Source organism: Poecile atricapillus, chromosome 2 (assembly GCF_030490865.1).
Source record: "Poecile atricapillus isolate bPoeAtr1 chromosome 2, bPoeAtr1.hap1, whole genome shotgun sequence".
Classification (NCBI taxonomy): domain Eukaryota; kingdom Metazoa; phylum Chordata; class Aves; order Passeriformes; family Paridae; genus Poecile; species Poecile atricapillus.
The window spans coordinates 48,679,489-48,692,028 of NC_081250.1; the positions used below are offsets into that span (position 1 = coordinate 48,679,489).

Here is a 12,540-nt window from a genome sequence, read left to right on the forward strand (position 1 = left end):
GCTCCACGTTATCAACATCTGAAACTACCATCATTTTTCCTGTGTATCATTGGCACTACTGCTGTTTCTAGATATCAGCATGCACTAGAGGTTGAATCTGTGCATATGGATGGCAACAGAAGTGCAAACTGGTGACACCTTGGTGCAAGTCCATGGCTCTGGCTTACACTAGTACTACCTTTGGTAAAAGAGGGAATTGTGAGGATTTTGTGAATCTAGTCCCTGAGGTGGCAGTTTTCCAGCCCACCTGTCTTTTGTCATGCAGCTCCACTGCACACATTCAACCAGAATGTACTTTCAAAGAGATGTACCAGTTAAAGTCACATTTGGTATCAGCTGTATTTTAGCCAAAAGCTAGCCTGAGTGCCAACAGCAGGCAAGACAACCTGTTATATGGGAAAATATTTTTTCCAGCATGTTGACTTGTTCTATACTCTTAATACTATATTCTGTTTCCAAGACCATTTTGTATCTATGAAGACTGTTTTAAAGAAAGAGAAAGAATAAAGTTAAGGAGATTGTGAATCTAAAATATAAAAAAATTCAAGAAATTAGAGATGGTGTCAATGCTTAAAAAATAAATCCTCTCTTCTAATAGTTGTGAATGGCGCTTTATGAAAAATACACAAGTGTGAAAACACTAAGCAGGAGAAAATAAAAATGAGTGAATAAAGAAAAGGCATTCAAGCACACCACTAAATTAGCTAATTAATTACACTTGCCCATGTTGCTTTTGGTATTTGCCACTATCTTATGTGGTAGCAGAGAGATAACAAAATCAGAGCACAACACAATTTTAATTAGCTAGGTTTTTAGAAGGACTTAATGTTGGTATAAACCAACTTCTATATTTGTCCTATTTCTTTCTAGAGAATCATGATGGAAATGACAAGGATAAAAATTTCTGCTACTTCATAGAGTAGCATCTAGTGCATTAAACTCAAGCGTGTACCAGCACCACTCTTACCCCGCTAACTTGCAGGCTAACGTTTCTGAGGGGAAATAAAGCTAGTGTTCTAAAACACTAACTAAAGTCCACTAAGGGTGGACTGAGATTATGTTTAAGAGCAAAGAGAGGCTTCCAATCCAAAGATTGGACTCCAGCAGCGTGCCTGTGCAGGAGATTAGCAGGCCTGCCCCACCACCTACACATCAGGATCCTTCTCCATTTTCCAGAAGAGCACACATTTTTGGGGAGAATGCATCTGCCCTGACTGAGATTGGAGAAATAACACTGGCAAAGTTGGCTGTCCATTCCCTGGAGCACTCTGCCTCTCCTAAAAGCTGAGCATGTGCAATATTTATACTGGTCATAGCTGCTCAATTCAGCACTGGACTTTGCCCAGCAGCTTTGAGTGCTGGCTGGGAGGAGGCACTGCTGCTGTCCAAAGCCCAGCTCCAGATTCCTGTGCCACGGACACAGGCCGCCCTTAATGCCACTTTGGCTGCTGTGAGCAAGAAACAAATGCAGGATTAAGTGTGGCAGCAGATTACTGAGTGGGATGCCTGTTTTATCGTGACTCTGAGCTTCACAGATACCAGGATGACTTGGTCCACACAAGTGACCAGAAGGTCACATAGCTGCATGTCTGGGGCCATTGGATTATGCACAATTTGCAAGCTAAATGTGGATGTGAATCAAAGCTGACTGACAGGAATGTGCATCTGTTGAGGCACTTGGGCCAGCAGCTGATATTCATTGTTATCTGAAAGCCACCAACAATGTGGATCTCTGCTGTCAGGGTTTTAACTCCTGCAGGACCCAGTTTCTCTTACAAGCTGACAGCCACCATTTCAATCTCAAATGCACCAGCTGAGAAGCCAGACACAAATAAATGACTGTTATGAAGAAATGCAGTGGTAATAGGCTGAGACACAGAGCAGTTGTGACCCTTGATTTTATGGGACTCACACAGGACTGAATGGAAAGCCTTTACTCCATTATCTGTCAGCAGCAAAGATCACACCCCAGCACTTCCCCTTGGTCTTCCCTCAGCTCAAGATGTTACTATTTCTGAAGAACAACCTATTTCTGTGAGAGACTATCCCATACCTTCAGGGCTTTTCTCCAGCTCCTACCCATGACACACATTTCACTGATTCATTTTAGAAAGGCTGTGCTCCAGTTGGTGGTGGAAGTCTGTGTTCTAATGACAGTCATCGAAGGGCGTTGACAATCCAGCAGTTGGTGGTGTACCTGGAATGATTTCTGTGCCCTGGGTATAATTTCTCCCACATCTGCTGCCTAGAAGTTAGATGTCAAGCTGCTCTAATTATCTTGGCTTCCCCAGAGAGAGGAATGGGAACTTGCACAGAGAAATTCATGCCACCCTAGAATATTGCATCCTCACAGATCTCTGTAAAGGATATGTCTTTATCATGAAAAACTGAGGATAATAGTTCTTCTTTTCAATGAAAGCAGCATCAGCAAAAGGAATATTCTTTGTTGTGAGCACAGGTTGAGAATCTGAAATGGTGCCTTTTCTGCCTGTTTTCCTCTGAGCTCAAAAAATCAGCCCTCTTCCACAGAACCAGTCCTGTAATGTGGTTATTAGCATCTGTTTTATCTCCCCTCTGGATCTCAAGGGTGCCAGAGCATTAAGCATCCTTTTTTTTACTGATGTTGCGCATACTGCTGATGTTAGAAATGCCTTCCCTGGCACCTTGTGTATGGCCACAGCTGGCTTTTTCATGCTTCTGCTGTTCAAAACCACTATCACACTGTCCATCATATGAACAGGGAATAGGCAGCCATGGTGGGACTTCACTTGCAAGCCATGTTGGCATCAGGTCACACACGTCTCTCACACTGGTGCTGATGTATCCTCACAAACCAGCACGTGTGCAGGCTCCTCATTTTGGCCAGCAGCTTCAGACACTTCACCATGCTAAGCTCCAGGGCCTACTCATGTTCCTGAAGCACACAGCAGGATTTTATCAGCTCTGATCCTCCTCATGTGCTCCCAAAAAACAGCTGCCATCACACCTCTCTCACTGAATCTGCAAGCCATTTGTTTCCTTTGTAAGATGTCTCAGAGACTACAACCTGCTCACAGCAGTATGAGCTTATTTACCTGGAATAAAATTGGACAGCATAAAAAAGGGAAAGGATAAAAAAATGCAGGAAAAATTCTGTTTTAGACAGTGGTACCTGTCTCACAGCATCCATAAAGCTCATCACACAGAGCTAAGTAAAATGTCCCTGTCACTGGAGCTTGGTGTCAGCTATTTCTGATGCTTTTTAATGCAGAAGAAATTATCAGTTCTCAAAAAACAACAACAAATAAGACTTATTTATTTGCACAAAATACGTTTAAAAATCAGTGGTACTTTTGTAGTTAAAGACCACCCCCTCTTTTATAAAAACACCATGCTTTATAGATGAAAAGAATGTTATACCAGCAGGATCCTGTATTGGATATTGGATAAGTGGTTCTAAAAAAATGCAGCTTCCCTTTACATACTTGTACTTGGACTATGCTACTCTGACTAACAGACTTTTTTTGCAAAAGAGATACTTCTGTTCAGAAAATTTTCCTTTGTACTAAAAAAACAAAACAAAACACAGACCAACCAACCAAACAAAAACCCTGCAAAAACCAACCAAACAAAAAATTGATCCAAACACTAGGTTTTTTCTTAAGCAAAGAGGGGCAATGCTTCTAGCCCTGAAGCATAGAACATCTGCTATAGTGCAAGACAGCTTTCTAAAAATTACAGCCCCAGTCCAGGGGAGCATAGAAGCACATGAATAAATAAAAGAACAACACTCAGATAACTTTTTTTTTTCTGTGCTGTATGAATGCTTCATGTCCAGAGCTCATTCCACTGCTGTGTGACAGCTCTGATGTCTGCAACATCTTTATTCACACATCAACAGTAACTCCTTCCACCACATGCCAATTACATATAATCTTCAAGTCCCAGTGGACTGGGAAGATATAATATGTTCAAGAAATAAACCAGATTTTTTTTAATTCTCTTTTCTGTCTCTGGGACAGCACGAAGGATCCAGATTTATCCATGCATCCAGATTTACCCAAGTGTTTTCCATATAATTTGGACCCCTCTGTAGTTTCTGAAACACACCCTGATAATTTCAGGCTCGTGGAAGATGACAGCAAGCCCCATGCCATGTGGTTTTCTGATATCCATGCCAATAAAAGGAGCATCAAGCTGTGCACAGCCCATAGTCATGGGAGTGTGTTGTCCTCCAGGCTCATGCACTCAGTAGGAGGCAGGAGTGTGGATGCCTGAAGCAGTTCTGAATTACAGCATGCTGTCTGTCTCAGTGTTTCATCTGCAGAGATGAAACAAAATGAAAGGGTGGCCATTAACACACACAGGAGCTTGGTTCAAGTGCCACATGTGAGCCTCATGCAAATGCAACTCTGCTTGCTTCCCATGAAAGAAACCTTGCTTCAAGCTTAAGCATAGCCAATGGTTGACCCTCACTGAATATTTGAGCCTGGGAGATTTCTGGATGCTTGCTGGCCTCCATTTTACTTACTGTTAATGAGATTAGCTGAGAACGTGCAAATTGCACTAAACTGTTATTTATAGGAAGCTTAGAAATATCCAGCACTTTTTTAAGGTCTAACCTCCCGGCTTTTACAATAGGCATTGAGATGTTGAAAGTAATTTTTTTCCCCTGTGGAGGTATTCTCTAAAGTATTTTAGAAGTTTTTTGTCTCAAAGGCAGAATTTGTCCAGATTTTCCAATTAAGGTTTGATCTCAATGTCAGTTTTTTTTCCTCCTTGGTTCCTAGATAAGATGATTTTTTTCCTGCCAGCATCTGCACAAAATGTCGCATATCAAAGGATGATACTGTAACCACTCACCTCCTGACATTGTGTCCCATGTCTAAATCATTTCCTCAAAGAATCAATAACACTTAGCTTGGGAGACAGGAGCACAGCTCATGAGAAATTTTTTAGAATCTTGTTTCAATTGAAAGGCTTTTGAAAAATCCAAACAATTCATTTTTCTTAATCACAAAAATTTTTACTCACATGCACATACATGCACAGAATCCCTTTTTCCCTACAGGCTCCACTTGGCATAGGAACCTGGTGAGATCAAAGTTAATGGGAACTAAGTAGAAAATTTCCAGTCTTGTCTACTATCAATTCACTTGTTCTTCCAATCACGCTAAGAAGACGCTGCCTAAGAAGGAAAAAAAACCCCAGATACCAAAGGAGTAAATGTACATCTATTTTCCATGCAGATAAAAACAGTTTTTCATGGTGGCAGAGATGATCTGGCACAAATTTGCAAGCAAAGCCCAGCTATGGCAAGTGTTTTGATTCACACTCATATGATTTATCCTTAGGGTTAAAAAAGCCATGTAGCCTTGAGATCTGTGAAACCTGCTTTTTATCTGAAGAGACCCAGTACTGTTTGAGGGGATCTTTTTCAACCATTTCTTTAGGGATATATTTAGTAGAGTTCAATGGGTATACAGTGCCATACATGGTCTTACATTTCCATTTCAGATATGCCTTTTGTAAAACTGTACCCATAGCATAAAAGACAAATTATGTTTGACCTATTTTCCAAAACTATTTCTTAACAACACAAGGATAAACTGGAATATAGTGTTTCACTAAGTGTAGTTTTGCAGCTGATCTTTGCAAATGAAAACCAGGGAAGAATTTAATATCGCTTTTCAACAATCTGTCCATAAGTCTACCCTGAACACCTGTTATTCTTCAGCTTGAAAGCTAATCACATTTCCTCTCTTCCAGTTTTTTCCTGTAATTCCTACAACAATTAAGACTTCTTAAGTCAATGAAAAAATACTGTCAAACCACTTCTTAGTAGTAATTACACCTGATGCTCAGGAAAGCCAGGACTTTTGACAAGAAATAAGTGATAATATACCAAAAGCCACTTAAAAAAAATTCAATTATTATCAAGTGAAGCAAACCACTCTTAGCACAAAAGAATTGCTTGTGAATAATTAACCTTTACAACAGTAATGAACAAGTATATGCTACAAAGAAGAAATGAAAGATGAGGAAAAGATCATGATGCGCTCCCCTTATTTAATTCTCAGTGTAGTAATACATCCTGCTCTGAATAGCAGAACAGGCAACTGCATAAGGCCAGTCATAGTCATTCATGCAGTCAGGGCCATATGACACTAAAAAACCTGAAGAAAAGTAACCCAAGATTAGCCTCACCCCCTCCTTCTGTTCCTTAGTTTTGTTACAGGATGGACCCTGTTAGGTGAGACCAACTATTATTATTTATTTATTATTATTATTAATAATGATTAGATAACAAATACTGCTTTATGGAACTGCACATTCCATCAGGTCAAAGCTTAATTTCCAGTCCAATATTCATCTCTGACAGTGTCTGGAGAAAGGATATATAGATGGGGCAATGATATGGTGATATTTCTCCGGGTTGTTTTCTGCTCTGTGGACTAAATGCTGGCTGGCTGTATTTAGCAACTTTCAGTACAACATTATTTTCTGACCATGTCCACCCATCTCTGAAAAGGTACCCAGCATCCTGCTGCAAGGAAAGCCACAGGTTGCCTAAAGGCTCTATGGGGAAAAATATAGCTCTTCACATGTTTAATTTGTTTGGATTTGTTTAATTTATCTGGTTTAATAGGAAAATTTGTCTTATGTACCTTTGTCCTTATACTAGGAGAGATAATGAGGAGTCATCCCCTTCCACAGCTGGTGAGATATTGCAAAAAGAGCCAGAAGCCTGGGGGTTGATTCCTCCTTCTGATGTGCACTGGAAAGCTGTCTTTTCAGGAGTGTGTAAGCCAGGGTCCACAAAACATGCAGGATTACAGCAATAGCTCATGTCCCTCCCAGAATGCAGGGCCAACTATCCTCAGAAACACTCCATGACATTAAATATTTAACCATCAATCAATCAAAACTGCCCCAAAGGCTCATTATCAGCAATGAAAGGAACCAGCAGGGAAGACAGTCAATTCCTAAAGCAAACCAGGGGCAGAAATCCCTGGAAATGGTCTTCTTTTGACCTGACTGGGGAGCAGACATGACCCAAATTGCTGCATCACCAATACTGTGTTAGGTGCAGGCAACATTCATTCAGTGAGCATATCCAAAACACTCAAGGCATTTCTATATCCTGCTACAGAGATATGAATCATAGAATCATCAAGGTTGGAAAAGACCTTTAAGATCATTGAGTCCAGCCATTAATCTAACAGCACTGTATTCACCACTAAACCCTTCTCCTAAGTGCCACATCCATATGCCTTTTGAATACTTTCAGGGATGGCGATTCCCCCAGTTCCCTGGGCAGCCAATTTTAATGTCTGACTACCCTTTCACTGAAGAAATTTTTCCTAATAGCCAGTCTAAACTTTGGTGCAATTTGAGGTGATTTGCTCTTGTCCTATAGATTGTTACCTTAGAAAAGAGATCGACCCCCACCTCACTGCAAACTCCTTGAAGCCTGTAGGATTGCTATTGAAGCACCAGTCTGAGCTTCCCTCAATGCTTGCCCTAAGCTGCCACTCCACAAAATGATGGTGATGCCCTGCACCAGAAATGTGGTTTAGACAACATGAGCTCAGCAGGTGTCTCAAGTGTGAGCATTTCTGAAGCACGGTTCCTCTGGGCTAAGCATGAGTGGGACACTTTTGAAGACTTAAGAACTACTCTCCCTCTCCCTTACCAGTCAAGAGGAGCTCTGAGGGAAAACATACCAAAACCCCAAACATAGACTGGGCATCACCCTCCATCAGAGCCTCTCCAGAGCATTGAGGGAGGAAACTGATTTCTCTGCAGCTGTCCCAAAGGGGCAACTCAACAGACCAGTGAACAGCAGGGCTGAAAGGACACTGACCTGTGCATATTTCAGGGACACCAAGTGAAACAATTTTATTGAAGCATTAAGTGGCCATTCAGGGCAGGTCCTCATGCTACAGAGCAGCTAAGAGGGCAGAGAACAAGATTCTTTGGCTAATCTACATGCCCCCTGCACATTCCCATTTCTTGCTGCTGGGATAATTTATGGAGTCTTCCTTCCGTACAGGAGGCCTTCCATACAGAGTTAAACAGAAACATAAGGGAACACAGTTTTGGAAGGAAATCATTGACTTCTTGGGCAGCAGAAAGGGGAAAAACAATAGCAAATGGCATCTGGCTTCTGTACAGCCTCTACAAATTACAGCCCAAATGAATTAGAGCCATCCGAAAGGCTGATCAGTGTCATCTGATGGAGTCAGCTTAATGCAGGATGTGCCTCCTTGGTTTTTCAGTGCAATACAGATTAGAAAAAAAAAAGGTGGCAAATTAAATATGTATGGGGCCTTGGCAGAACTTTCCATCAGCTATAGAATATAAAAAAGGAGGCGAAAGCAATATACAATTAACAAGGCAAGTATGCAGTAGGCAAAGGGAAAATGCAACAAACAGTCCCTAGCACCACAACAAGGCTGCACAGAGCAGCTGCCTGAGTCTGCCAAATTTCAAGGGAAGACTAGAGAAAAACAAGCCCACAGAGACAGAGCATCCCCACAGGAGAGGCACATGTCCTGTAAACAATTTCACTACTGAACTCATGGTGACCAGTTCCTGAGTTGCTAAGTCTGGCCATGTGAATCCAGCAGTACTCCTTTTACAGAGATTACCTACAAATATGTCAAAGGACTGAGGAAAAAGCACTGAGCTCCACCTATGCATTTCTGTTATATGCATTCACATCACTTCTTTTTCCCTCCCCTTTCTGATAATGCTGAAACATCTCTTTTTTAGTAGCAGAAAGGTGCTAAGCAATCCAGCTCAGAACATTTTTACTAATGAACAAAAATAGGATGAAGGCTTGAAAATATAGTATGATCAAAAATTAAAATTAGAGATTTTTTTTTTACTTCACTTGATATAGAAGAATTACTTAATTGTCTTCAAATACAAATTCTTTCATCATAAAGCAAATACTATGCACCGCCACATGAGATGGCTTCCCCATGTACATGGTACTGTAATAATTAGGGCATTCTCCATAGCTGAGGGAGAACAGATTCAGTTTCCTCATATGCCTAAGGAGATTCAAACTCTTCAGAGAGCGAGACAATCAGAGGATGTAGGCTATTTTGGGGTGGGTGGCTGTGACTGCCTACTGAAACTGCTAATTTTTTATATAAAAAGTTCAAGTCTCGTATCAGCAGGAAGGCACATTAATGTGCAGGTAGCTGCTGCTGTCACAAGGCTGAGTGAAGTCAGTCAGTGGGATCCCTGCTCTTACAGCTAAGTAGGTGTTTTCTACCAGCTGGTCATTGTTCAAGCAGACAGGTAAATTATGGGAAAGCACGGCCATGGTCAGGCATGGGATATGCTGTTTGCCAAGGGGACATGACCTAGAGCAGCCTAAGGACATGAGGAAATTCTGTCTACAAAAGCAAGATTCTTAGGCTTTCCTTTTGATTCCCTTCCCCAGCTCCACTGAGAGCATCTACAGCCCAGTTTGCCATCGATCTATGATGCTGAGGGCAGATTTTTTTAACCAGGCAATTCATATATTGTTCCCTGACAAGAGGGAAGATTAATAACGTAACTGCAGTGATTCAGAGAAGAAATGGGACTTAAATAACTTAAATATAGTGATGACCAAAGGGTCTCATCCCAGACACTGGGTGCATAGAGATTGCCCTTCCCTCCCCTCTCCTGCAGCCTGGGCACACACAACCTGTTCTCCACAAGGTCACCTGCAGGTAGGTCCTTCTTGCTGGACTCTTGCTGAGCCTTTACAGAGAAGGACACCCATTCATTCAGCTGTCAGTGATGCCACAGCAGCAAACCCAGCATTAGTTACATGTAATTATAGCCATGCTAGGACAGAAACCTCTGTTGTATATTAAATACTTCAAGGAAATAAACTATACAATGCAGGGAATATGAAATGAGAGCTCAGGGTCACAGGAAAAATTCAAATTCAATATCTTGATTAAAAAAAAAAGAAAAAAAATCATGCCATCTCCCAAGGTATTTCATCTCTAATTGAAGAGTGGATTATGTTTACTTAACTGCTCATGCTCTTGACTGTCTCTCAGCAAATGAATCATGACTACATGATATAAAATTCAGTGTTTGGCTTTTTTATGATCCTACAGGACTGAATTCCACACTTTAAGACATATATGTAAAAAAAAGGAATGAACTCTGAATGATATCTGTTCATTTTATAGAAAGGAAAAATGTTTCTTTCAAATACAGATTGTAGCCCCTCCAGTTCCTGCTACCACAGCTGAAGAGGAAACCAAAGGAAATGCCACATATGCCAAAGGTAAAATTAAAGCTGTTTCACATTCAGATTAACATTGGTCAAGGACTATGTAGACTGCTGTAATCTTCAGTACCTAAAATCATATTATGTCACATACAGATTTTACACACAGAAGGATCTTGATTTTCCATAACATGTATGCATAATTCTGGAGTGCTCAACTTTAACTATTGTAAAGGTGCTCAAATTTGATCAAAAAATGAAGTTTAAGTGAAAAACTACTCAGACTTTTGTCTCAAATATTGTCATCATTGAAACAAAGTGAGTAACTCCATGCAGCATTTATGATTCAAGAACAATTTATCAGAACAAGCTGGGAATTTGAGTGAAGATGGACATAATAATAAAAAAAGCACCACAAGAACTGAAAAATTTCTAAAACTTTCGGGCAAACCACTGTGTTTTAAAAGCCTACCTCCCAAATATATTGTTTATCCCCACTTACTTAAAAATGACAGACCTGATTCTTGGGTCATCCTCTTTTGTCAAAATGGCTTTACAGCTGGAGCACCAATAATTGGGTAGAGCATCTCTATGTAGCAGAATTGCTGGGTACTGTGGTTGTTACATCAGTATTAACTGATCTTCCATGGAATGGAAGTGGATGGAATGTCATGGGACAACTATGTCTTCTCATGTATGACTGTTGTATGGTCTCTTGAAGAAGTGCGACTTAGTAAGGGCTTGAAGCAATGATGAGTTGTGTTTATGACATTCCTGGTCCTAGGGATTTGCAAAATGCAAACTCAGTTTAAAGGGAACTGGTACATCATTCACTGAATAATTCCTGGGCTATGCTACAATTCCAAAGTGGTCTCAGCTGTTATGGTACCTCTACATGGGTATGTTACCTTCTCATCAAACTCCTCTAAGATCATTAAGCACCATTCTCCCATTAGCTTCACCTGAAAAAAAAGACAATGCAGAAACTAAAGGAAATTCACTCAGAAACAGAGGAGACCAAGCAGGTGGTAGAAACATGACCTTCCTTGATGAGGTCAAATAGCTTTATTGTGATTAAGCACTACAATACAGTATATATCCATAAAAAAACTCTATAGTGTATATAAATTATTCCTTCCATTCAGTAATTCTCTTTTTGTTTTCAATTTTTTTTTTTCATTTCCATTACAGCTTTGGTACAATGTGATTTTATTATATTTTTAAATACTTTTAGCTTCACAAACTCAACACAAAGTACAAAACTAATCCAAATCAGGGATATTACAATCTACACAGTGGTGTTCAGTGGTAGGAAAAAATCTTACCTCAATGAATTCATGTCACTAGCTAAGCTATAAAGGCATACCTAGCAGACATGACAAAAATATGCACCATTAACCAGCAAACATTTTTTTATTTTTCAAAATTTATTTTAATTCTTTTCTTTTTTTTTTTTTTACAGGTTTTTCCAGCAGCAAATCACTTGAGCATAGTCAGTACTCGTGTCCTCAACTGATTATTCTGTTGTGTTCCTCTTCATTTGAAGGCCATGATTTATTTGTCAAATAATGCACCTCTATCCTCATAAATCTAAGCCACAGTGTCAGTACTTGACCTGCCACCCTGCATTGTTGATGCTCGCACAGTTTGTCCTGCAGCTGGCAGAAATAACTGGAACGTTATTGGAGGGGCAGTGTGGGGCAATCAACCGGAGGTTGTTCTGTGGGGCTGGAGGTATGACATTACAGTAGACAGGCATTCCAGTGGCTGTAAGTGTTCCTTGACCTGATTGATTAGGTAGCATGATTGGTTGTTGATATGATTGTTGCGGCAATCCTTGAGAACCCTGGGTCATTGGCACCTATGTAGGAATACGGAAAGACGTAGGGAAAGAAAAGATAGCAATTACTAAGCAAGTTAAAGTAGGTTCCCAGCATCCCTATATTCCTTCTAACTGAATTTGAGTATACTGTATGTTCTGCCAAAATGTGCTATTTTCTGCTGCTCAGAATTGCTCTCATCTCTGAGGATTTTTTTGTTACAGAAGGTTTTAAAGAGAATTCCCTCTGCTTTTAGGCCTAGAAAGTGTCTCTGTCATGACCTAGTAGACTATGCATTACTGGGATCAGTGTAAACAGAAGATTCAACCCTGGCATATCTAGGCCATCTAAAAGATCTAAACCTTTGACTTGATCATTAACCTTTAAAACACGTTTTTAATATATTAATTCTGAAGATATAAGGGGAAAATTTTACCCACAAGCAATTCTCCCATTTCCATCTGTGTCACTGAAGTGTTTTCCAAGAAGCTG

General features: G+C 40.3%; 1 protein-coding gene across 29 annotated transcripts in view; it reads right to left on the bottom strand.

Annotated features, from left to right (window-relative positions):
- Positions 1-11,257: 11,257 nt before the first annotated feature.
- Positions 11,258-12,540, bottom strand: part of ARPP21 (cAMP regulated phosphoprotein 21) — a 290,359-nt gene continuing 289,076 nt past the window's right edge. For all 29 annotated transcript variants that reach the window (XM_058830258.1, XM_058830264.1, XM_058830267.1 and 26 more), the window contains one exon: positions 11,258-12,089. In XM_058830258.1, coding sequence (XP_058686241.1) covers positions 11,832-12,089 — 258 coding nt within the window. In that variant the 3' untranslated portion in view covers positions 11,258-11,831. The remainder of the gene's footprint in view (positions 12,090-12,540) is intronic.